The 27051-nt window shown below is 39.9% G+C and overlaps 2 protein-coding genes and 1 pseudogene across 3 annotated transcripts in view; 1 reads left to right on the top strand and 2 right to left on the bottom strand.

Moving 5' to 3' along the window:
* The window catches only part of LOC102862405 (TRMT1-like protein-like), a 68922-nt gene extending 49298 nt beyond the window's left edge, over positions 1-19624 (bottom strand). Inside the window, 3 exon segments of the mRNA XM_006901314.1 lie at positions 8113-8226; positions 14098-14208; positions 19129-19624. Of these exon segments, the coding sequence (XP_006901376.1) occupies positions 8113-8226; positions 14098-14208; positions 19129-19339 (436 nt within the window). The 5' untranslated portion in view covers positions 19340-19624.
* Positions 10207-10717, bottom strand: LOC102862001 (annotated as a pseudogene). Its single transcript, XR_439019.1, has one exon. The product of XR_439019.1 is annotated as a twist-related protein 2-like (transcript).
* Positions 19412-27051, top strand: part of SWT1 (SWT1 RNA endoribonuclease homolog (S. cerevisiae)) — a 147069-nt gene continuing 139429 nt past the window's right edge. The window contains exons 1-2 of the mRNA XM_006901321.1: positions 19412-19454; positions 19548-19789. Of these exons, the coding sequence (XP_006901383.1) occupies positions 19412-19454; positions 19548-19789 (285 nt within the window). The remainder of the gene's footprint in view (positions 19455-19547; positions 19790-27051) is intronic.

Raw genomic sequence — 27051 nt, 5'->3', positions numbered from 1 at the left:
TGACAAAGGAGATTAATCAGAACTGGCTTTGACAAGCACTGTGGCAACTGGACAATTAAAACAGACTTTCAAGGGGGGGGAAGAAGAATGAACTGGGGAGGGGTAGAGAAAATAGTGCAACAATGAATGAATGAAAACCCCAAATCTCTGTAAATGTCCATTAAAATTAATAAAATTTAATAAAAAAAATTTACACTTTCCTATCCACTAAAAGTTCACAGGGGTTTTCAGTCTTCAGACTGTTTCTTCATAGGATTGCCATGAGTTGTACTAGACTCAACAACAACAGTAACAAAAACCCAGAAATATCAACATCTTTAAAAATGTTTATTGGTCATTTGATTTTGTTTTACTTATGACTTGTCATTTATATCTTTTGTCCACTTCTCTAAAGGGTAGTCTTTTCTTTTTAAGAAATTTATAAAGCTCTATTACAGTAGCTTTTTATCTGGCAAATGCATTCCCTATACTTGTTTCTCAATCATTTGTCCACATTTGTGGTTTTCTCGCCCAAAGTTATTACTTTTCAAACAGTTTAAAGATTCTAGATTTTTTAAAATATTTTTCGATTTCTCGTCTTCCTGGACAGATGTCATCTTAATATTTTTAAAAAACTACCTTCTTTTTTTTTTTTTTTTTCAATCCAGCTCAATTTTATTGGTATCTGCAGTACACTTATATAAACAGGAAGACAAGACAGGGTGGGCTTACAGACATGGGACATGTGGATTGGTTAGGAGAACCTCAGCCTTGTTCAACAGATGTGGCAGCAGGTGAAGAGCTTTCTCAAGCCAGTACAGAAAAACACAGGGGAGCTTTCTCTACCCTGTATTAAAGGCTGTTGGGAGGCTTGCACTTATCCGGAGCTTAGGTGATCTGTCCTGGCCAGAGACACTCCCTTCCTCCCCAACATTCTGCAACAATGCACAACAGCTATGAACCTTGCCCTATCTTGAGCCAGTTTCACAGTCTCCAAACACACCTATCCCCATTACCCCAGTTACTGTGTCAATCCATCTATTCCAGGGTTTTTCTCTCCTGTGTTGTCCCTCCACTTTTCCTAGTATGATGTCTTTCACCAAGGACTGGTCCTTCCTGGCAGCATGCCAAGAGTATGTGAGACAGAGCTTCAAAATCCTTGCCTCCAGGGAGCAACCTGGTTTCACCCTCTCTGGGACAGATCTGTTTGTTTGCTTGATTATGACAAAAAAAACTACCTTCTTAATATGATTTCAATGAAAGTTTACAAAGCAAAATGTTTCCTATACAACGCATTATGTTTCATGGCATTGTGAATTTTATCCTTGGGAAATCAAACCCCTTTGAGCTTGTATGGCTGAATTTCTTAAAAGAATTTGTTCTTCCCTGGAGATAACTGATTAACTTCTAAGCCTGCCTATTAATTGACATGGGTGATTTCAGTTCCACTTTTTGAAAGGTAAGTAAGAATGAGAATGTTGGTGGTTCTACCAGTCTCTCTTCAATGGGGTCTTTTTTATGATTTTGAGTTTTGGTCTACATTTTCTCCTCTGTGGCATCTTCTACTGTGATCCTTTAGAGAGTGGTTAGCAATGTCACCTAAATTTTGTTGTAAGAAGAATCAATGCCTTTGAGAAGAATCAATGCCTTTGAATTGTGCTGGAGAAGAGTCTTGAACAATGGATTGACAAAAGAAAAAAATAGGTCTGTGCTGGTTGAGAATGAAACCTAGTCTCTCCTTGGAGGCTAGGATTTTGAAGCTCCATCTCACATACTTTGAACACGTGACCAGGAAAGATTGGTCTTTGGTGAAGGACATCATATTCTGAGGGTGGACAGAGAGCACAGGAGACGAAGACCCCAGAAGAGATGGACTGATACAGTATTTGAGGCAATGGGGGTTGGTGTGTCAGTGAATCTGGCTCAGGACAGAGCAGGCTTCAGAACTGCTGCACATAGGGTTGCTATAGGACACAGGTGACTCAACAAAAAACAATATCAACAACAACATACTATATTATTTGTTTTATTTAAGCCTCTTGTTTACAGAAGCAACAAGACCTCGGGGAGGGCCTTTGTATTTAAAAATTGGTTGGCATTTTGGAGGAACATTCTTCCAAGTGGTATAGCACTCTTCTGTCAATATGCTGTACTGAGGTAACCTTGGGTTGCTGTGATGTTCAACCTTGTGACCCTGGGGTATCAAATGGCATTAACAGTTACCCATAGTTACACAGTGTTCAGTGTAGCTCCCAGTTTAGGACAGGTTTGGAAGCAGGAGTGGCATCCACTCCCCGAAGAACATGCCTCTGGTGACACCAAGAACTTTGAGAAGCAACAACAGTTTTAGAAAGGCTTCAGGTTTTTTGTTCATAGGGTCACTATGAATCGTGCTTGATGGTAATCAACAACAAATTTTAAGCAATTTATTTTAAATTTATGCTTACCTAGATTATCTTAAGATAAACAATAAGCTATAATGGTATTATTAAACTATTCTTTCCCACTAAAAGACACTTGCCGTGCTTGCCATGTATTAAATTTCTATAATACAATTCCATCTTTTTCTGTGTTTTTTATTTGGGTCTAGTGATTTATTTGTTTAGTCTTATGCCATCAGGCTATTTTCACTATAATGCTTTATAGTGACATTTTATTTTCTGGTTAATTTGCTTTTACTACTATGTTGCTTGGATGCTCTGAAAGAAACTAGATATAGTAGATGAGATGCAATATGCAGCTCTGATAACATGAGTATGCCAAAGTTAAAGTTTTTATAATGCTGAGTTTTTATTTTCTAGGAGGTACTTTTAAGTGGAAAAAATCTTTTGCATGTTTTATCCTTCAATATGGGATGCCGATACTAAATATTTGTAATAAACGGAATGCTATTTCAGGATGTGGGGGAGGTGAGGTACAAGCTGGAGTTCACCCTGAGGCACTAAGGCAATCCTTAAGTTTACCAGATTTTTGCATTTGCTGACCCCTTCCTCCTGAGAAAAGGGGAAGGTTTTCAATAGAAAGAGCTTGGCTTTATTTGCATTGAATTTTCTTTGTGATTTATTTCCTGATAATTTTCAATAAAGACACAGGGAAGCTGGAATGGGGCCATTCAGACAAGAACTGCTGGCCCCCTGTCTTTATGCTGTTTTACCTCATTCTTGTTTGTCTGTCTCATTATTAATTATAAAAATACTTTACCCTTGGTCTGCAACACTTCAACATTGTGGGGGTTATTTAATGTTGTTCTTCAGGGCCATCAAGTGTACTACATCTCACAGAGACTTTATGAACAGTAAGTCTGCCATATCCCATGTCATCTTCATGGTCTTTGTCACACTCAAGCCCATTGTGATTATCTCTGCATCAATCCATTGCCTTGAGGTCCGCCTTATCTTTCATTGACCCTCTACCTTTCTTAGCATAATGGTTCCTTCTGTTAATATGGCCAAAGTTTGTGAGATGAAGTCCTTGCCTCTAAGGAGCACTGTGGTTGTATGTGCTTTAAGATAGGCTTGTTTGCTCTTTTGAAAGTCTGTGTGATAATCAATATTTTCTCCAACATCATAACTCAAAGGCATGAATTCTGTAATTTTTATTTACAGTCCAATTTTTAGGTGCTTAGAAAGCAACTGAGAATACCAATCAAGTGCACTTTAAACTGACATCCTTGCTTTTCAGAATTTTGGAGAGGTCCTTGACAGCAGATTTCTCCAATGCAACATCTTTGATTTCTTAACTGCTGCTAACATGAGTATTTATTGTGGATCCAAGTAAAATGTAACTGTTGACAATCATCTTTTATATTTTTTATCCTTCTATCACAATGTTGCCTATTCATCCAGTGGTGAGGACTATGGTTTGAGATTGAGGTGTTATCTATACTAAAGGCTGTAGACTTTGACCACATGCCTAAGTGCTTCAAACATTGTTCATTTTCTGCAAGCAAGGCTGCATCATCTACATAATGAAATCTGTTTATGAGTCTTCCTCCAATCCTAATGCTATATTATTCACACAGTCTAGCTTCTCAAATGATTATGTCAGTATACAGACGGAATTGATTATCGAGTAAGGACAGAACCCTGACACATTCCATTCTAGTTTTACAACATGCAGTGTTTTTTGTTCTGTTCAGACACCTGCTCCTTGGTCTATGTGTAAGTTTCACATGAACACAACTAAGTGTTCTGAGATTCCCATTCTTCTCAATGTTAGCCATAATTTGTTGTGATACACCAGTCAAATGCCTCTGCATAATCAAGAAAAAGATGTAAATATCAGTAATGATATCTCTTGTGTCATGGCCTCTTCTGAATTCATCTTGAATTTGTCAGTTCCCTGTCAATCTGCCATTCCAGCTGCTTTATCATAATCATCAGAGAGACTGATTTGCAGGTGATATTAATGTTATTATTGTTCTGTGCCATCGAGTCGCCTGTGACTTATATTGACCCTATATAGATTAGTTCTGAAAGCTACCCTATCCTGCATCAATCTAATCATCTCCAACAGACAGAATCCCATTGCTCCAGTTACTGAGTTAATACATCTCATCCTGGGTTTTCCTCTCCTGTGCTGTCCCTCTACCCTTCCAAGCATAATGTCCCTCTCCAAGGACTGGTCCTTTCTGACCATGTGCCCAAAGTATGTGAGACTGACCCTCCAGAGAACAATTTGGTTTTAACCTCTCCAGGACAGAACCATATGTTTTCCTGGCAGTCCTCGGTATGTTCAACACTCTTCTCCAGTACAATTCAAAGGCATCAATCCTTTTTCTATCATCCTTAGTTACTGTCTAGCTCTCTGATGCATAGCAAGTAATTATGAAGACCATGGAGTAGATCAGGTACATCTTAATCCTCCAGACTGACAATGTTGCTCTTCAGTACTCTGGAAAGATTCCTGACAGCAGACCTTCCCAATGCAATTCACCTTTGGATTTCTTGACTGCTGGTACAAGAGTGTTGATTGTGGAACCAAGAAAGTTGGAGCTATCAACAATCTCAATCTCTTCTCCATCCATCATTAAGCTGCCAATTGGTCCAGTGGTGAGAATCTTTGTTTTTTTGGTGTTGGGCTTCAGTCCATATTGAAGACAAGGTCCCTGACCTTGTAGCAAATGCCTCATGTACTGTTTCAGTTTCAGCAAGCAAGGTTGTGCCATCTATTTAACATTTAACATAGGTTGCTGATGAAACTTCCTCCAATCCTGATGCCATATTCCTCAACTTTCTAAATGATCTGTTTTGCATATAGACTAACAAGTTATGGATATAGGATACGTCCCTGACTTATACCTTTCCTGATCCTGAACCATGCAGTGTTTTCCCTGCTCTGTTCTGACTACTGCTTCCTGGTCAAAGTACAAGTTTCACACGAGCACAATTAAGTATTCTGGGACTCCCATTCTTCTCAAGGTTAGCCGCAATTTGTTGTGTTCCACACAGTCAAATGTCTTTGCATAGTTAATGAAACACAGTAAGGCATTACTCTGGCACTCTCTGCTTTCAACCAAGATCCATCTAACTTTGGCTATGATGTTCCTATTGCCATGGCCTCTTCTAATCCCAGCCTGCACATCTGGAAGTTCTCTGCAAAAGTACTGTTCCAGTTGTTTCTGGATAATCTTCAGCAGGATCTTGTGTGTGATATTGTTTGGTAACTGCTACACTTTGTGGGGTCACCTTGTTTTGTAATAGGAATAAATATGGATCTCTTCCAGTCGGTTGGCCAGGTAATTGTCCTCCAGATTTCTTAGCATATCCTGGTGAGTACGTCCAGGGCAGCATCTGTTTACTGAAATATGTCAATTGGTATTCCATCAATTCCTGGGGCCTTATTTTTTGCTATTTCCTTCAAAGCAGCTTGAACTTCTTCCTTCATCACCACAGGCTCTTGATCATATCTTGTTTCAGTAAATTCTTCTGTGTCAGCCAATTCTTTTTGGTATAGTATCTCTGTGAACGCCTTCCATCTTCTTTTGATGCTTCCTAGGTCATTTAACATTCTGCTTTCTGCATCCTTAAGTATTGCAATTCGAGGTTTGAATTTGTTTTTCAGTTCCTTCAGCTTAAAAAAAATGCTGATTGCTTTTCCGACTCTAGCTTCTTGCACATTTCATTTAAATACTTTGCTTTCTTTCCATACTGCCTTTTGAAATCTTCTGTTCAGCTCCTTAACTTCTTGATTTCTTGCCACTGCTTTGGCTTCTTGGTGTTGTAGTGCAATATTCAGAGTCTCTCTGACTTTTATCTTAGTCTTTTCTTTCTCCTCTGTCTTTGCAGTGATTTTCTGCATTCTTCTGAATGATATTCTTGATTTTCTCATCTGGTCTTTGCTCATTAGTGGTAAAAGCTTCAAACCTGTTCCTCAAAGGCCTTTATATTCTGGTGGGATAGCTTCAGTACTGTTGGATAATTTCCAAAATCTTTTGCAACACCTTTTTTTGAGGAATGGGAACAAATATAGGTCTCCTCTAGGAAGTTGGTCAGGTAGCTCTTTTCCATATTTATTTACAGAGATTGATGAACAGTCAATGGTTGCATCTGTTTTTCAAAACACTTCAAGTGGTTCATTATCTGGGACTTTGTATTTTGCCAATACCTTCAGTGCAGCTTAGACTTGTTCCTCAGCACTGGCTCTTGATCCTATGCTACTTCCTGAAATGGTTCAGTGTTGTTGTTGACTGCTATAGAGTCGAGCATGACTCATTGTGATCCTATGAACAAAGAAAGGCCTTACGCCTTTCTATAACTATCTTCATTTATAAAAGGTCACAGAGAAGTGTATGCCACTCCTGCTTCCAAGCCTGTCTATCATGGGTAACCTTTATGCCATTTGACACCCCAATGGCACAAGGTTCAGCATCACAGCAACCCCAGGTTACCTCAGCACAGCACACTGACAAAAGAGTGCTGTACCACTTAGAAGAATGCTCCCCCCAAATATAATAACAACTGACTTTTAAATATAAAGGCCTCTGACTAAGTCTTGTTGACTTAAACATCGGGCTTAAAATTAAAAAAAAAAAATCACCAATATAGTATATTGTTGTTATGTGCTGTTGAGCTTCTTGCATCAATGAAGATTTTGCTTCTAGAATCCAGTATTGCAACTTGAGGCTTGAATTCATTCTTTAGTTATTTCGGCTTGAAAAATGGCAAGCTTGTTCTTCCCTTTGGGTTTTCTAATTACAGCTCTTTGCACATTATTTGAAACTTTGTATCTTTGAGCTTCCCTTTGAAATAGTCTGTCCAGGTCTTTTACTTCAGCATTATTTCCCCTTGTTCTTGCTTCTTTTCATTCTAATGCAAGTTTCAGCGTCTCTTCTGACATTCATTTTTGTTGTTTCTTTTTCTGTCTTTGTAATGACCTTTTGCTTTCTTCCAGTTTGATGTCCTTACTATCATTCCACAACTGGTCTAGTCTTCAATTATTGGTGTTCAATGAATCAAATATATTCTTAAGACACTTTTCAAATTTAGTTGGGATACATTCAAGGCCATATTTTGGTTCTTGTGGATTTGTTTTCATTTTCACTTTCAACTTGAACCTGCATATGAGTAGTTAATAGTTTGTACTACAGTCAGCCCCCGGTCTGGTTTTGAGAGTTCCTTCTAACTGAGGAGCTCATCTTCCAGCACTATATTCTTCTGTAGTTCACACAATTTTCAAAGTCTTGTTATTTCAAAAGTGGATGGCCAATCTTTCTTCGTCCTTGTCTGGAACCTCTGCTAAAACCTTTCCCCCATGGGTGGTCTTGCTGCAATTTGAAATTATTTGTGGCATAACTTCTAGTATCACAGCAATAAGTAAGCCACCACAGTACAGTACATTTGACAAATGAGTGGTGATTTCTCATGAAATTTCCCCCCACTTTGTGTCATTTTTGTTCCTCTTTTTCCCTAATTTCTATTTCTCTATAACAAGGGTATGATTCCGAATACTTTTATTAATTTCAGCAATTTTTAAAAGCTATTATGTAAAAAAAGAGAAAAATACTATCTTCTCTTTTTTAGTATTCTTTGCTTTAAGTGAAAAACCATCTGATTATGCTAAAGAAATTCAAAACTGAAACTAAATTCTGGATTTTATTTAAATCACTTTTTTAACATTCACAAAGATACTGACCTTCAAATTCAACTGAGACTTTCCAGTGTAAATTTTGAAGATGACGACGAAGTTTATGACTATTGCAAGCTCTAAATTTTTCCTTTGGGCACAATGGACAAGTCTGTTTGTTTCCTGAAAAATAAAAAGGAACCAAAACCACACAATATTAGCTGTTACTGCCTGGATTCAAGTGTAAAGTGAAAAGTAGTAAGATAGTACACATGATCTGAGTGATGGCAACATGGTCTAAGAGTGTAGACACTAAAGTCAGGCTATGAGTTCTGGCTCCACAACTTAGAAGTCACCATTATTTAGAAAGTACAAAGAAATAGTAAAGTAGGAGGAAAGTCAGGAGTGTGGTATCACAGAGGCAAAACAAGGAAAAAACCTCAATTTCCACAAAACAGAGTAATTGCACCAAATGTTTCTGAAAGGTTGGAAAATATTAGAAATACTAAAAAAGTATACTCAGTATTTTACCCTTAATGCTTCACCGATATAAACACGTTTAACTCTTAGAATGACCTGAGGAAGGTAATACTATGTTCATTTTAATTGTGCAAAACCAAAGCTGAGGAAAAAGTTATGTAACTTGTCCAAGGTTGGACAAGCAGTTATTAGTAGAAATAGGATTTGAAATTGACAAACCAGAGAAGGCTCTAACAAATCAGCAGATCTCAAGAGTGATCTGTGGATACGTGGGGATTCTGAGGCCCATTCAGGGTATCTACAAGACCAAAATGATTTTAAAAATAGTAATATATATGCTTGCACTCTCATTCTTTCATGAGTGTAAGGTTTGCCCCTAGTAATCTATTATCTAATGAGCATACAGTAAATTGGAGATCTCAAAGGATCACTAATATGTTATTACCAGTGCATGCAGAAGCAGAAATGAGACTAGTTCTCTTCTGCTAAGTTAAATATTAAGAGGTTTGTAAAAATATTTAACATTACCACCTTTCTTGGTGCTTATGCTTAGGAAAGTTATTTTCATTAAAATGTTATTTATGCTAACAGGCAAGTTTCACTGTTAAATAAAATTTTCTAAATTACTGTTTTGGCTTTCAATAATGATAAATGTTGACAGATACAGCCCACATAAACAAAAGCTATTTGGCATCCTTAACAGTGTTGGGGGCAATGGGGAACAGGTGTGTGTCAAAATCCTGAGACCGGCTCAGGATAGGGTAGGCTTCAGAGCTGCTATACATAGGGTGACTATGAGTCAGAGGTGACTCGATGGCACATAACAACAATAGTTTTAAGAGTATAAAGAAACAGTCCTAAGACTAAAAACTTTGAGAACTACTCTTCCAAACCACTATCCCATACACTTTACCTGTGATAAGAGTAATGAAGAAGTTTTAAAACAAACAAACAAACAAAAGTTAGTGCCTCACGGTAGCCTGGGGAACACTGACATATGGAAATATTTCCTGAAGACTCCTACAACTGATTATAGGGGTGTGGTTTTTTTTTTTAAAGCTTTTTAATTTGTTTTGTGTGAATATTAAATGATCACAGAACAGGCTGGTATTCCATTCAACCATTCATACACCTTTTTTTTTTTTTACAGGAATGCATTATTGTTTTATTAAAAAAAATATACATTAAAAAGGCACTTAAAGGGAAATACAATTCCAAAATGCAAATTCTCCTAAGTGTGGTCTTGAATCTGGAGATGTTTAAGAAGACGCTGCCATGTGCCACAGCTGGTTCCACCTTGCAGCTGGCCTCAGGACGGAGGACAGCTTTCCGGAAGCGGAACACCAGGCCTTCCTCTCTGAAGCCGCCGCTGGGTTTGAAGCACCAACCTTTTAGTTGGCAGCCACGTGCTTAACAGTTGCACCACCAGGGCTCCTAAAACCCCCGAAAATAACACCTGGAAGAAACACCAGGAGAGCAACAAAGGTAACAACCAGAGAGTGTTGTCAACAGATGGACCGCGACCCCTTCCATGTGGGTCGTCAAGGAGGCTGTGGGTCTGGGGTCTTGATTCCAGCCTGGCGGAGAGCAGAGCTGAGCGTTCCGTTAGGTCGCTCGCATTTCTGAAGTCCAGCCGTGAGCGCATCCCAAAGTCACTCCAGCCGGAGACACTGGAAGTCCTGTCGCGGGTCTGGCGGCGGGCGCTAGTGGGAGGCGGACATGGACCAGGCTCCCTCCATGCGCCACACGGAGAAGGCGTAGCTGAGGCGCTCGTGGGCCACGTAGCCGCAGCTGGTCATCTTATTGTCCATCTCGTCGCTCTGCAGGACCTGGTAGAGGAAGTCGATGTACCTGGCGGCCAGCTTGAGGTCTGGATCTTGCTCAGCTTGTCGGAGGGCGGCGTGGGGATGATCTTGCGCAGCGCCGCGAAGGCCTCGTTGAGGGACTGGGTGCGCTGGCGCTCGCGCACGTTGGCCAGGATGCGCTGGCTCTGCAGCTCCTCAAACGACTGCGTGCTCTGGGCGCTCGGGCTGCACTTCTTGCTGCGCTTGCCAGGCGCCGGGCTGCCATCTTCGCTCGACTTCTTGCTGTAGCGCTGCTTCCGGCCGAAGCGCTTGGGCTGCTGCTCCAGCTCCTCCTCGCTGGTGCCCAGGCTGTCCCCGGGGGACATGGGCGAGCTGGAGCCCTCCTCCATGGCGCCGGTGGGGCTAGCCCGGGGCGGCCGCTCCCCGGCTCCGGTTGCACGACCAGGTGGGTGTGCGCGAGGGCCCATACACTTTTTTTTATGATGCGACAAATAATTTTCACCACTAACTGTAGTCTTCCCACCTCCTTTGGGTGGTTCTTGTTTCCTCTCATCCTTGCATCATGATCCTTCCTGCCTCCAAGCAGGAAAATGTTACTCTTATGCTCTTGTATGGTTGACTATTCTACAGACTAAGGATCTCTTGGTCTTTCTATTCTTTGGCTGAAGGTCAGGTATCTGTAAAATGATTATTATTGTGGGCCAGAGAATATAAGACATGTAAAGCAGGGAAGTTAGAGATGATTAGCTACCAGCAGGATCAATGCCTTCAAGGTCTCCTTTACTGTGCAAAACAGCTTTGGTGGCCTAGTCTCTGGACACTTGAATTGCTAACCTAAAGGCGGCAGTGCCTATCTCACCCGGTTCAAATCCACCAGGAGCCATGCGGGAAAAAGACAGGCATTATATCCCATGCAATTTATAGTCTGAAAACTCTCTGGAGGGTCAATTAGGAGTCAGTTCTTACTCAATGGAAATGAGACAGTTGCTCTGAACATTATTAAGAGTAGTACTCTGGGCGAGCTCTGGTGGCCTAGTGGTAGGAAACTGCGCTGCAATCCCAGAGGTGGGCGGTTCAAATACACCAGATGCTCCGCTGAAGAAGGAAGAACAATCGCCTCCTGTACCAGTCAGATCCAATTTGACGGTACACACATAAAAGGAATAAATAAATAAATAAATAAATAAATGAAGAGTAGTACTTCGAAAATTTGTTACTCTCTTGTAAAACAAGCTGGAATGGTAGGAAGTAGTAGAGTAAGATGCTTTCAAACAAAATTTAATGAAAGAATACTGAAATACTGCTTACAGATTCTGTATAATTATTTTCATTCTGTACATCACTTATAATAACATGTAGTTATCAGTAGAAATAGGATTTGAAATTGACACACCAGAGAAGGCCCTAACAAACCAGCAGATCTCAAGAGTGATCTGTGGATTACTTGGAGATTCTGAAGCCCATTCAGGGGATCTGTAAGATCAAAATGATTTTAAAAATAGTAATATATATGCTTCCACTCTCATTCTTTCATGAGTGTAAGGTTTGCCCCTAGTAATCTATTATCTAGTAAGCATACAGTAAATTCCCTCCAGTCTGGAAGTCAGTCAGCTAAGCGGGCACGACGGCTGGCGCCTCCATGGCGGCTCCTGCTGGTGGCAGTCAGGCACAGGAAGTTTCTGGGGTCTTTTGCGTTGTTACTGTCCTTTTTGGCGATCAAAGCTGCATGGGCGGCCCTGACCCTTAGAGTAAGGGTAATTAAGGGTGGGGTCAAGCCTGCAGAGCCTGCTCCAGGCCCTAGCTTAAAATCCTATTGGACCTGAGGACCTCGCCTTTAATTGCTTTGGTGAAAATTCTTCTGGGTCGGTAACCCTGGTATGCCCACTTGCTGTACAGAGGTAACTCGTGGTTGCTGTGAAGCTGAACATTGTTAGACACTGATGAGTCAAATGCGAGAATGGTTACCCATGGCGGACAGTGTTTGGTGAAGCTCCCGGATTAAAACAAGCTTGGAAGGAGGAGTGGCATCCACTTACGTAATAGCTTACCTCTGGAAACCCTATGAACCTGGACAAAGGACGAAAGTTATACAGGAGGTGTCCAGGATTTTCGTTCATAGGGTTGCTATGAGCTGCCTGCGACTTGACGGCACTTAACAACAACAACATACATCACTTCATATTAATAAAGAAATATTTATTAAAAACTGAGCTTAAAAAATAGAGATTAAAAAATGGACAGAGCATATTTTTAAAACAGCATTATTGGTCAAACAATGTCATTTGTGCTCACTAAAACACAAAAATATGATCATCTTGGACATTTCTCAGAGTAATTTTGGTTTTTTAATAACCTTTGAGCAAAACCAAATCCACTTGTTTCCCCCAATAAAATCAAATTCATTTAAAGACTTTATAATACTAAAATTTGGTATCTTCTTATGTGTTGGAAAAAGCTTAAGCTTTATATGTGACAGAAACCTTTTTTAGGCATAATAATATACACTTCACTGTGGCAGAAAGGTTGTCTACTTAATTTTTATTCTTCCTTTACATTTTTCAAAAGAAGTCAGATTTTCTTCAAAGTTGGTAATGTGCCCTCCTAAAAGACATTTTCCAAACTCTCTATAGTTACCAAAGACACAGATCTGGCTGAAGCCATCTATCTAGAAATCACTAGAAAGGCTTCATAGAAAGCACTTTAAATGGAAATTTAGGTGACAAACTTTTCCCGCTTTCCTTCCTTTTTTCCTCTTTAGAGGACAGAAGTTGTGATTTGAGAGTTTTATAAGCCATTTTGAATCAGGAAGTAATCTTGAGGATTAAAGTCAGCATTAAAGATGGTGGTACATCAGAAGGGCAAGAACTAAGATCACAGGCATCCTCATGGAACTCTCAACAAACCCAAGTCAACTCAATGCTGCTGAGTCGATTCTGAGTCATGGGGACCCTCTTCTGAGTTTCTGGGTTTTAATTCCTAACAGAAGCAGACTGCTTCATCCTTCTCCCTCAAATCAGTTGGTGGATTCCATTGCTGACCTTTTGCTTAACAGCTCAACATGTAACTAACTACTCCACAAGAGCTCTTTCCATCTTAATGCAAGTTGCTATTTCTTGAGATATATTACAGCCAAATGTGATTTCTAACTTACAAAACACACACAGCTGGCATAGTCACAGGACTGGCATTCTCTCGAGGAGCTATATAATAATTTTATTTTCAGAGCACCTTTGCAGAACAGCTCTGGTGGTGGACTGGTACACTGTTGTTGTGCATATCACTGAGTTGGAACCAACTCATAGCTGACACTTCAGCGGGTTTTCAGAGGCAGTACATTGTACAGAACGAGACTGTCCATACTTCTATTGTGGGGCAGCTGGTGGATTCAAACTGCATGCCTTTGGTATTGCAGTGCAGCTTGTAATCACTAGGCCACAAGAGCTCCCTGGTGGTACATTTTGTGTTAGATTAACCAAAACATCAGCATTTCAACAGTTCAAATCTACCAGTTGCTTTAAGACAAAAGAAAGGCAAGCCTTCTTCCATTTTGATTTACAATTTCAGAAACCTAACAGAAGGTTTTCATGAGTTGGAATCAACTGACAGCAATGGGTTTAGTTTCTGTTCATAGAAGGCTATCAATTCCTAAATAGAAAATTTTATTTTCTACTGTGTTAGCTCAATAAGAACAAACTCTAGTCTTCAGCAACTGTTGATGAGTTCAAATATGACAAACCATTATGTAGAAAAAGAAAAAATATGGAAATACCTGTATCAAGATTCTCTGAGTTCAATATCTTGGCAGAATCAAAATTCCCTTCAGTTACCAAAGTTAATTTCTCTAGATCAGCAAGGTACCTCTGAATTGAGATGTGTCTCTCTGAAAGGTAAGGTAATTTTAACAGTAAAAAATTTATTTTTTAACAATTTGTATTTTAGTTTCATCTTCAGTATATCAGAAGCTTACATTCTTATTTCTTATATACTACTACCCAAATAAGTAATAACTGCCAAAAATTCATAAAATTACGATTGTTTTACAGACCATAAAAAGGCTTGAGAGGGAGGGGAAACTCCACTGTGTAAATACACTAAGTTTTATCTAATATAATTCTACATGCTTCAGCTCTTTATAGAATTCTGAAGAAACAAAGTCCCATTCCATGTCTTCCATGAATCAGATGGAAAATATAAATTCATTAACTTGTAACTACCAAACTAGGTAGGGTGACTCTAAGTTGAAATCAAACTGATGGCTTCTAACAGGATGAAACAAATACCAGATGTAAAGGTAATATGATAGAGGCATACAGAAGGAAAAATTCTAACATGTGGCTGTGAGAATGTTTTCCTGGAAAAAGTGGCACCTGACTGACAATTAAGATATGAAGAGTTTTCAGTAAGTAGAAATTTAGTAGCTAAGCCTTATAAACAGACATAATCTCATGATCAAAGGCATGTGGTATAAAATACAACTACTTTTATTCCATTTCTAGTGGGAATATATTGTTTGTAGAAAAAGAAACTGTTAAAAAGGAAATGTAAATTAGAGAAAGCATAACTTCTATTCAAGTTAGTCTGGACTTTATTCTTGAGACAATGGTAAGTCTTTGCATGTGTCTGGGGAAGTGGGTGATATAATTTGAATGCATTTCAGGAAGTTATCTGTCAGCAGCAATTATTGTTAGTTGCTATCAGGTTGACTCCAACTGACAGCAACCATATTTATGTCAGAACTAAACATCTACTTCTGAATTATCTTTAAACAATGGTATGCCTAAGTACTGTTGCAGCCACTCTGGTTTTTTAGCACCTTCCAGCCTGGGGCTTATCTTCTATTACTGTATTGTGATCTACAGGCATTTCTGAAGTTGATCTTTAAGTCATTCCTCCAAGTCTTTTAGTCTGGATGCTCCAATGAACCCCATCCATCCCTAAGTGATCCTACTGGTATGTGAAATTTAGATGGCATTATTTTCAGCAACACTCAAGTCACAACTATATGAAAAATTGGCACTTGGATGGTGGGAATATCAATTATGGAGTTGGAATTAGTAATGGAAAGGTAAAGGAGAATAGATTGTAGAGAAAATAAACAGGACTTGTGTTTGAGATGTAAGAGTGCAAGGCAAAAGAAAAAAATACTTTGAGTTTATATTTTTAAGAATGATGGGACCAATGATAATTATGAGAGATGCAGAGAAAGTAAAATCAAGAAGGTAATAATGTAGAAGCCAAGGGAGAAAAATCTGTAAAAGGTAGTGTTCAAGATTACTGTATATCACAGTTACAGACATGGAGAAGACTACTGGATTAAGTACTTAGTAGGTCCCTGGTCCCTTTAAGGAGCCCTAATGGCACATAACAGTGGGTAACATACAAGTTGCTAAAGATAAGATTGGCACTTTTAATTCACCTGCTGCTCCACGGAAGAAATATGGGCCATCTCCTGTAAAGATGTATAGTCTTAAAAAATCAGATAGAGGGTTAGACAGAAACAACAGTATTGAGTGCTGGTAACCTTCAATAGTGAGGTATGGAAGTAAAAGAGGGAGGGTTTGGAAAGAAAAATGACAGAAATGTAAATAATTTTTCAAGATATGTGGCAATATGAAAAAGGATGAGATGATAATGTTATTTTTTTATAAGACAGAAATGACTATATGTGCATTTCAAAGTAAAAGATTTAAAAGGTGAGCAAATGACTAGATATTAACTGATAGAAAATGATCCCCAAGGAGACAGTAGATAATGAGAGAAACTATCAGTTCATATTATTAGGTTATACAATTTAGAACCTTCAATCAGTTATCAAGTTGATTTCAATTCCTCTACCTGATGGGTGCTGGAGTACAACAGTGCTCTATAGTGTTTTCAATGGTGGATTTCCCCCCAAAGATCATCAGGCTTTTCTTTCAAGGTATTTGTGGGGGTATGTGTCTCAAACTGCCAACTTTTGGGCACCAGCTGGCATATGAATCCTTTTTATATCATGCAGGGACTTGAGGGTTTAAATCTGTTCTTCACACAGTCACCTTGCTGCCTCTCCCCTTTTCTCCAGCCTCACTCCACTCTGTTTACCCTTTTATACAATTTGAATCCTTATTTGTCTCTTCCACAAGACTGTAATAATAAGCAACTTATTAATTTTTAAATGATTAAATGGTTACTCTAGCAATTTGAACACAGCAGACAATATAGTTTGACAATCAAGAATTCTTAATAATGATTAGTCTTTTTGGTTGTAGTTGCATGAGGTTAAAAAGTTTGGAAATCCGAGTTAATACGATCAGATATTGAGCTGAACTCCATTAAAATACATTTTTCCATTTAAAGTAAGCAGAAACAAAGAACAAGACTATATTAAACAAGGTACTGTTCAAATGACTTATGACAATACAAAATTTATTTGGAACCAGAATCAACACCATGGTAGCAGCAGTCAAGAAATCAAAAGATATACCGCACTGGGAAAATCTGCTTTTAAGTACCTCTCTAAAATACTAAAGAGTAACAATGATAGTTTAAAGACTAAGGTGCACCAGATCCAAGTCATGATCTTTTCAATTACTTGCTATGTATCTGAAAGTTGGGCAATAAATTGATGCCTCTGAGTTGTGGTGCTGGAGAAGGATATGGAATATCACAGGGAATGCCAAAAGAACATACAAGTGTCTTGTCTTGAAGGAAGTACATCCAATGTACCCCTTAGAGGCAACAAGGGTGGTGAAACTTTTATCTCACATACTCTGGGTATGTTGTTGGAAGGGGTCAATTTTTGGAAAAAGACATGTTGGGAAAGAAGAATGATCAGAGAAAAGAGAGGAAGAACCCCAACAAGGTGGACTGGCATAGTGACTGCAACAAAAGACCAGCATATCAGAAATTGGACAAGGTTCAGATCTGTTTTTCATGGGGTCAATATGAATCAGAGATGACTTGAAGACATCCAACAATAACAATAAAATTTCTGAACAAATAAACGTTTTCTCATTTGATAAAACATTTTCATTTAAGTCAGATTTAGGCAATTAAGTATGTGTACACAAATCAATCAAATTTAATTTGTAATCACAAAACCTACTTGGCCTAAGGAAACAGTAACTGAATTAATTCTAACTACCAAATGTTACTAAATAAGTTTAATAAACTAAAAAACTGAAAACTTGATCGCCATAATTAAGGCAACATCTTAAACATTTATCAAAAATAAGGTATGTTTATCTACATCTCTGAAACCAATGTAATAGAGACAATCCATACTTAAGTCACTCCACTCGCTATTTGTAACACACTAATAATCCAAAAACAATGGGCAAACCTTTTGCTAAATCAGATGAGTCCAAAATGCTAGCAGTTTCTTTTACAGATTCTTCTGTTACTTTTTCCTCTATTTTCAATTCTATTTCTGATATGCCATCTTCATCTTGCATATTTATGACTGATTTCAAAGGGGTAATTAGACCATCTAAAATAATTTAAACATGAGATACATATGAATTTTGGTTATAATGCATGTCAGATTTCTCAACAACAAATTCCTCATTAATACATCTTCATGTTTCTTATTTACATATTCTACAAATTACATCGTCGTAAAATGTGGAATTATAAGTAAACTTTTCCAAAACAAATTTAACATATTCTTAGAGGCAGGAATTGGGGTGGAAGAAGATTAAATCCTAAAACTGTTTAAGTCATTTATGATAAATATAAACAGATAAAATCTGGAATAGTCGTAGGAAAGCTGCTTAATAGCATGTGCTCATCAATACCTGTACCTCATGGTAGATACAGATGAAGAAACAGCTAGCTTTATTTATCACATATAATTGAGATCTCACATGAGGAAAATCCTTCCAAAGGCATATTTTGTTTTTCTAACAGTTTATGCTTTGCCTTCAAACTCCAAAAAAAAATCCTGAGACTATAATCATCCAAGTGACTTATAAACATTAAACTCACAACTAACTTGGAAGCAGATAAGACAATGAAATATTTAGGATATTTTAAGTTACAATTCAGAAAGGGCCTAACACTCAGCTTTTATGGACCACATAAATATAAAAAGTTAGCAACAATAAACCTTTTTGTTAATTCCTTTCGGTTTTTATACTTTAAGATGTGCAGGGTCCTTAAGAAAGTATTTCTCCATCAAGCTTACTTTAAAAACTGTAAGATCCAATAAATGACCACTTAGAAAACAACATATTCAGAAGCACAATACAGGCTAATTTTCAACAGTTTACTTCTGACTGGTGTGTGACACTCAACTGGTATTAATGTGTGGAAAACAAAACTCTTTTTAAAAACTACTCAGCATTTCAAATTCTTTTTAGGAGCTGCTATGAATGAATACGCGGGCCGGGGACAATCCATCTTTTTAGGTTGAGTCACATAGTTGACAGTACTGGTTTCTGTATGTTGGCCTATCCCTTATTATTATTTTTTTTAAAGCATTTAGTAAATCCTAGCTGAAAGGGATACTATTCAATTAAGTATAATTTCCTATTGTGTTGCAGAAAAGTCCTTCCTTAACCAAAAAAGCCTCAACGTCATTGTTCGCTTTCATCTGCTGCCCTCCTGGCCTAAATATATCCATTGCTGTTTCAGGAATTGGCTTCTACCAGTTTGTACCCATGCTGTTACCTGACAAAACGTCACCCGCTCACCCACTTGCCTATAAACCTTGCTTTCCCCTTAAAAATCATTCGGGGGAGAAAGGGTCTCCCTTATTCCCCCACAAGGCGCACTTTCTTGCTTTCCCTGAGGCCGAATGACTTGGGCCTCCGGCACTTACTGCTTTCATCCTCCTCAGTGGCTGAGGCTAGGGACGGGGACAGGGCCGGAGCCTGGGCCAGGGCGGGGGCTGGGGCTGGAGCCGGAGCCGAGGCTGAGTCCAGCGCGGTGACCCGAGCCGAGTCCGGGGCCGGGGTCGGGACCTGGACTTGAGCCACCTCTACCTCCTCCTTCTCCTGGGGTAGCAGCTCCTCCTCCGCCATATTCTCCATAGTTACCGCCTCCGTGCTAGGCCCGCCCGGGACCAGGAGGGGGCTCACGGCGGGGTGACTGAACTGGCGTGAATGCCCACAGGGTTGGATCCAAGGAGTGGGAAAGCAAAAGGGGGTAGAGGGAGGTGCGGGATACGTGCAACAAAGAAACAAATAAAAACTGAAGAAGAAGTGACTAAATCCTATCAGCAGAAAAATTAAAAGCCAGAGGCAGCAATTCAAGGTCCATCCTCGTTCTCTTTCCCCAAGGCGTTACGACGCCACCCAAGACTGCGCAGAAGCGTATCCGGGACGGCGTCCAATGAGGCAACACAGTTCCGTTTCCACGATGAACCTCCGTTCCGCGGGCCAATCACAGAATCCAACCCAAACTACAATACCCAGCGTGCACCGAGAGTGCACCGAGCCTCCTACGTCAGGGCCGAAGGTCGAAGTCTAGGAGGAAGTACAGTAAGTGCAAATGAAAACAAACGCTCTGGTTCAAGGGGCCTCTCTGGGTCAGAGCACGGAACTACATTTCCCAGACGGCATCGGTCTCGGGGAGGGGGGTGTTGTTCATTATTTGTGGCTAGAGCCTCCGGAGTCGCCACTGCCGCCTGAGCTGGTAAGGTAGGGGGCTAGGTTGTGCGTTGATATTTCGCTGGACTTAAGGAGCATTGTCAGTTCAGGTCCCCAGCGGACCGACCCGCAGCGGGTCTAGGGAGTGAAAGGGTCACTCTTGTCTGGGCGGGGCGACCGTGTGGGCGGATCCGAGGTCGAGTCCGCTCAGTGGAGGTGTGGTTCGGTCCCGGCCCTACCTCTGAGGCTCGCTTTCGCTCAGCGTTTAATGGTCTGGTGGTTTTCTGTGGATGGGTTGGCGAGGGGTGGGGGTGGGGTGGTGTGTCACGCACCTCCGGAGTTTTCAAGCTGTCTAAGACCTTGACAGTCCCACTGATTTGAACTTGATGTTTTAATATCCTGCACCGATTTAGTGCTCAGGACACTTTCCTCCCCGCACCTCCCCAGTGTTGCTTTAGCTTAAATATTCAGTGTTGTCAGCAGTGTGCATTCTGTAGATGTAGGGTGGGTTTTGTTGTTGTTTGCCCTGCTCATGTTTTTAAGAGTTGTGTGTACTGAATTTAGGAGCACTTTACTGATATGATTAGCATTCCCCAAGGAATTCCTTCATTCTCTTGCCCTGCTGTGCTTGCTCATTTCTTTTTGCTTTTGTCTGCTTATGCTGTCTCTTCTTTCTCTTTAAGTAAGCTGGAGAAAACCTTCAGGGTTTCTCTCCCCCCCCCCCCCCTTTCTCTGAACTGGAAATTGTCCGAATGTCACTGACAGCAAGAGAGAATCCCGTTATTGTTTCAGATTTGACTCCTAAGCTTTCCTCATTAATAAAGCTTATAGGTAACGCCAGTCTTGCTCATTTTTTCTCTGAACACAAAGGAGAACATAGTTATTTTGTTCTTTGAAACTAAAGAAAGCTAGTGCTTACCTCTTGTTGTTAGGAAGTAAATTTTGGGGTTTTTTCTCTGCTGAACTTCTGTGAGTGATAGGCTTAAAATTTTTAGCTTATCTCCTTCCCCTCCCACCAGAAAACTCTTTAGAATCCTGGGCGGTGAGATTTGTTTTCACATACTTTGGCCATGTGATCATGAGAGAGGCCTTTCCAGTCTCTGGAGGACATCATTGGAAAAGTGGATTCTGTGAAGAGAAAGACGCCAAATGAGATGGATTGACACAGAAACTGCAGCAATGGGCTTTGAAGATAGCGTATTTTATTCTGCTGTAGTTACAAAGATTCCCTGAGACCCAGCTCACTCAAAGGTACCTAAAAACAACCACCCCCATTTAAACTGTTAATGAACTTGTAGTTGACCAACATTTAAAAAAGAGATAATTGATTATAACTTAATAGAAATGTATAGTAGCTTAACTATAGAGGGATCATTTAATTATTTTTAACGCTAATTTTAAATTTTAATGGCTATTTTTTGTGTTCCTCTTGGTGTGAGCTCTATTGTACATAATGAGCTCATCACAAGAGGAAGCAGGAAGTCTGGTTAATACAACTATCATTCAAATATATGCACCACCAACCAGCGCCAAAGAGGAGGAAATAAATTACTTCTACCAACTTTTGTAGTTGGAAATCTATAGAACATGCAATCAAAGTGCATTATTAAGAATGGGTGATTGTAATACAAAGGTTTGGAGCAGGGAAGAAGGATCAATAGTTGGAAAACATGAACTTAGTAACAGAAATGAGGCTGGAGATAGAATGATAGAGTTTTGTACAATCAATGACTTGTTTATTGCAAATATCTTTTACAAGAAACAAGCATACACCTGGAGTTCAACTGATGATACATGCAGGAATCAGATTGGCTACATGTGTGGAAAGAATCCCTGGAGAAAGAAGCTCAATATCAGCTGTTAAAACTAGGCCAGGTCGAGGTTGTGGAGAGACTGTTTGTGGGAGTGTAAAATGGTACAACCACTCTTGAAAGTGATGTGGCACTTTCTCAAAAAGTTGCAAATAGAGATACCATTTGTTCCAGCAATTCCACTACTGGGAATATACCCTAAAGAGACCATAAATGACATCCAAATAGATATATGCATACCCATGTTTATCGTGGCTTTGTTTACAATAGCAAGGAGTTGGAAACAACCTAAATGCCCATCAACAAACGAATGGGTAGAGAAGCTGTGGTATATTCGCACAATGGAATACTATGCTGCATTGAAAAACAAGGAACTCATGCAATATTATTGAAAATGGGTGAGCCTGGAGGACATTATGCTGAGTGAGATATCTCAGTCACAAAGGGACAAATGCTATATGGTGCCACTGTTGTAGAATGAGGCTGGCATTGGGGTGGGGGTAAGACTGAGAAAAACTGGGTGAAATATGTTTACGGCATTGGAGTCTATGGGGGAGAGAATAGTTTAAAAGTATTATAGGACGTTATGTTTATCGTAAGAGTACCGAATGAGGGTTGCAGAGTGGATTATATTTGGGGTGGGGGTGTGGGGGGGGATTGTGTACCAATGAGGGAGTTTTTATTTTGATTTTCAAGGAGAGGAGCTAAGAGTGGGGGATGGGCGGGGAGAAGGGTGCAACAATGAATGAATGGAATTCCCAAATCTCTGTAGATGTTCATCGAAATGAAAAATAAACAACCACACTAGGCCAGGTGCTGATTGTGGAATAGACTATTCATGAAAGTTCAAACTAAAGCTAAAGAATATGAAATTAAATCCACAGCAGCCAAAATTTAATGTTGGGTCCATCCTGCCTGAGTTTAAAAATTCCCTCAGGAGCAAGTTTGAGGCCTTGAACAGTAATGAACGAAGACCCGATGAGCTATGAGAGGATGTCAAGAATATCAGTCATGAAGAAAGCAAAAGTTCATTGCACAGACAGAGGAGGAAGAAAAGACCAAGATGGATGTCAGTAGAGACTCAGAGTATTGCACTAGAGCGCTAAAAGTTAGAAAAGCTAAAAGCTATTGTACTAGAAGCTAAAGCAAAGAGAAGAAAGCAGGAAGTTAAGGAGCTGAACAGATTTCAAAGCACAGCTTGGAAAGACAAAGGAAAGTGTTAAAGGACTGAACTTGCTTGTCATTTTTTTAAGCTGAAGGAATTGAAAAACAAATCCAAGCCTCAAGTTGCAATACTTAAGGCTGCTTTGGGCAGAATATTGGATGATCCAGGAAGCATTAAAAGAAGATAGGACTTCGGAGTTATTGTACCCAAAGGAATTGGCGGACACAGAATTTCATTAAACAACATATGATCAAGAGGCAGTGGTGATAGAGGAGGAGTTAGAAGGAATTGGCAAAATAACAAAGCCCCAGAAGTTGATGTTGATGGAATGCCAGTTGACATATTTCAACAAACAGATGTTCCCCTGTATATGCTCATCAGGTTGTGCCAAGAAATCTTGAAGACAATGACCTGGCCAGCTGACTGGAAGAGATCCATACTTGTTCCCATTTCAAAAAAGGGTGACCCTACAGAGTGTGGAAATTATTGAACAATATCACTGATATCACACACAAAGTCCTACTGACGATTATCCACAAATGACTGGCATAGTACATTGACAGAACTACCAGAAATACAGGCAGGTTTAAAAGAGGCCATAGCATCAGAGACTTTATTGCCAATATCAGATGGATCTTAGCTGAAAGCAAAGAGTACCAGAAGAATGTCTTATGTTTCATTGATTATACAAAGGCATTTGACTGTGTGGATCACAGCACATTGTGGCTAAACCTTGAGAAGACTGGGAATCCCAGAATACTTGAATATGGTCATTTGAAACCTATACTTAGACAGGAAGCAGTAATCAGAACAGAGCAAGGAAACACTTCATAGTTCAAAATCAGGATAGGAGTGTGTTAGGGAAGTGTTCTGTCTCCATACCTTTAAAATCTATGTGCAGAGCAGATCGTATGGGAGGCTGAACTTTATGAGGAAGAATGTGACATCAGGATTGGAGAAGACTCAAAAATCTACGTTAGGCAGGTAACAAAACCTTGCTTGCTGAAAGAAACTGAAGTGGACCTGAAGTGTTTACTGCAAAAAGTCAAGAACTGTATGTAGTCTTTAATATGAATTGAAGGTCAACATCAAGAAAATAAAGATTCTCATCACTGGGCCAATTTACGGCACCATGATAGATGGACGAAAGATTGAATTTGTTAATTTCTGCTTGCTCATATCTACAATCAATACTCTTGGCACTAGCAGCCATGAAATAAAAAGATGAATTTCTCTGGTGAAAGCTGCTGTCAAGAACCTGTCCAAAGTACTAAAAGAGCAATAATGTCAGTTTGGAGACTAAGGTGTGGCTGATCCAGGCTTGGTCTAAGCAAGTACTTGCTATGCATCAGAAAGGTGGACAATGACTAGAGTTAACATCATGATAATAATTAATAATAATAATAATAATGATATTTGTTTTTTTGTCAAACATTCTTCTACATGGTATAGCACTGGTCTGTGCATTAGTGTACAGAGGTAACTCCTGGTTGTTGTGATGCTAAACATTGTGACACTGATGTACCAAATGGCAGACAGTGTTTGGTGGAGCTTCCTGATTAAAACAAGCTTGGAAGCAGGAGTGGCATCCACTTCCGAAATGACTTGCCTCTGGAGACTCTATGAATGGTTCTCAGGTCTTTCATTCATAGAGTCGCTCTGAGTCATTTATGACTCAACAGCACTTAACAACAATAACAATGATGACATAGAGCTACATTGGCCTAGAGGACAGAAAGTTATGCTACCAAGCCAAAAGTAGGTGATTTTAATCTGCGGCACTCAGACCTGGTTTAAATTGTTTTTTGTCAAACATTCTTCTATGTGGTATAGCACTTGTCTGTGTTTTGCTGTACAGAGTTAACTCGTGGTTGCTGTGATGCTAAGCACAGTGACACTGATGTGCAAACGTGATAATGGTTTACCAGTGGTGGACAGTGTTTGGTGGAGTTTTCCGATTAAAACAAGCTTGGAAGCAGGAGTGGCATCCACTTCTGAAATGGCTTACCTCTGGAAACTATGAACGGTGCTCAGGTCTTTCGTTCATAGGGTTGCTATGAGTTGTCTATGACTTGACTGCACTTAACAACAACAATGATAATAATTAGAGTTAATGCCTTTGTGTTGTAGTGCCAGAGAAAAGTGTTGAACATACCATGGACTGCCAAGAGAACAAACAGTTTTATCCTGGAGAAGGTGAAACCAGACTATGCTGTGGAGACAAAGATTTTGAAGCTCTCTGTCTCATGTACTTTGGGCAAATGGCCAGGAGGGACCTAGTTAGCTCATGATTAATCTAGATTAGTTCCTAGACTCTATTAGGTTCACAGATTACCAGTCTATCATAGCTAGCTAGCATCAAACTCTCCTTTGGATTTTTCTTCCAGATTTCTTTTTTTATTTTATTTCTTTTTTTAAAAATGTCTTTATTTTTCATTTCAATGAACATCTACAGAGATTTTGGAATTCCATTCATTCATTGTTGCACTCCTCTCCCCGCCCCCCCCCCCCGTTTGCGTCTCTCCTTCAAACGCAAAAGAAAAACTCCCTCATTGGTACGCAATCCCCCACACACATCCCCCAACCCCCAAATATAATCCACTCTGCAACCCTCATTCCGTACTCTTACGATAAACATAATGCCCTAAAATATAAAATATTCTCTCCCCCAAAGACTTCAATGCTGTAAACATATTTCATCCAGTTTTTCTCAGTCTTACCCCCATCCCAATGTCAGCCTCATTCTACAACAGTGGCACCATATAGCATTTGTCCCTTTGTGACTGAGATACCCCAGGGTCACCCATTTTGAATAATATTGCACGAGTTCCTTGTTTTTCAATGCAGCATAATATTCCATTGTGCGAATATACCATAGCTTCTCTTATCTTCCAGATTTCTTTTCTCTCCTCTTTCTCACAACAGTACTGGTAATGCCCCAGGTCTCTAGCCTCTCTTACAGAACAGGATACTATTGATAACACTAAAATGGAGGTTATTAATGAGCATGCTATTGTTATTAGGTGCCATCGAATTGGAACTGACTCATAGTGGCCCTCCAGCAAGTTTTTGTAGGCCATAAATTGCATGGGAGGAGATTGCCCATATTTCTCCTGCAGAGTGGCTGGTGAATTTGAACCTCATGTTTTTGGGTTGGCAGTACAATAAACCATCACAGGATCCCTAGTTATGAGCATGTTGTTGTTTTTTTGCTGTCAAATTGCCTGCAACTGATAGCAACCCTATGTATGACAGCTACAAACCCTGCTCTATTCTAATCGTACTGTCTCTGACACACTTACCCCCATTACCCAGTCACTGAATCAGTTAATCTCATCGAGCGTCTTCCTCTCTTGCGCTGACCCTCCCAACCTCCCAAGCATTATGTCTCTTTCCAAAGACTGGGCCCACCTTGCATGTATACTTTGGGCATGTCAGATGAAGCTTCAGAATATTTGCTTCCAAGGAGCAGCCTGATTGCACTCTCTATGATGAATCTACTTGTTCTTCTAGCAGTCCATCATATATTCAATACTGATCTCCAGCACCACAGCTCAAAGGCATCAGTTCTGTCATACCTAGTTATTGTCCAGCTTTCTGATCCATAATTGCAAAGAGTATGGCCTGGATCAGGCATACTTTAATCTCCAGACTGACATCTTTGCTCTTCAATGCTTTAGAGAGATCTCTGACAGCGCAATTTGTCTTTCAATTTCCTGGCTGCTGATCCCAAGAGTTGATCGTGGAGATAAGCAAACTGAAGCTGTTAACAATCTCAGTCTCTTCACCATCTATCATGATGCTTCCAATCGGCCCAGTGGTGAGAATCATTTACTTGATGTAGAACTTCAGTCCACATTGAAGGCTGTAGTTCTTGACCTTCTGCAGCAAGCACTTCAGATCCTCCTCAGTTTCAGCAAGTAGGGTTGTGTCATCTGCATAATGCAGATTGTTGATGAGTCTTCCTCCCATCCTGAGAGCACATTTGCCCTCATGGAGCCTGTGGAGAGTCACGGACGATTCGCCATTACAAGATGGTCCCCCCAGAGGAGCACGGTTCGGATCCACCAGATGCTATGCCGGGAAAGGAGGGACAATCTCCTCCTGTACCAGTCAGATCTGATTTGACGGTACACGCACATGCACAAATAATAAAATAAAAAAAAAAATTAAAAAAA

Source organism: Elephantulus edwardii, unplaced genomic scaffold, assembly GCF_000299155.1.
Source record: "Elephantulus edwardii isolate Elephantulus edwardi_28Jun2011 unplaced genomic scaffold, EleEdw1.0 scaffold00318, whole genome shotgun sequence".
Lineage (NCBI taxonomy): Eukaryota > Metazoa > Chordata > Mammalia > Macroscelidea > Macroscelididae > Elephantulus > Elephantulus edwardii.
The sequence above is the reverse complement of the archived record's forward strand: the minus strand, read 5'-3'. Positions and strand labels throughout refer to the sequence as shown.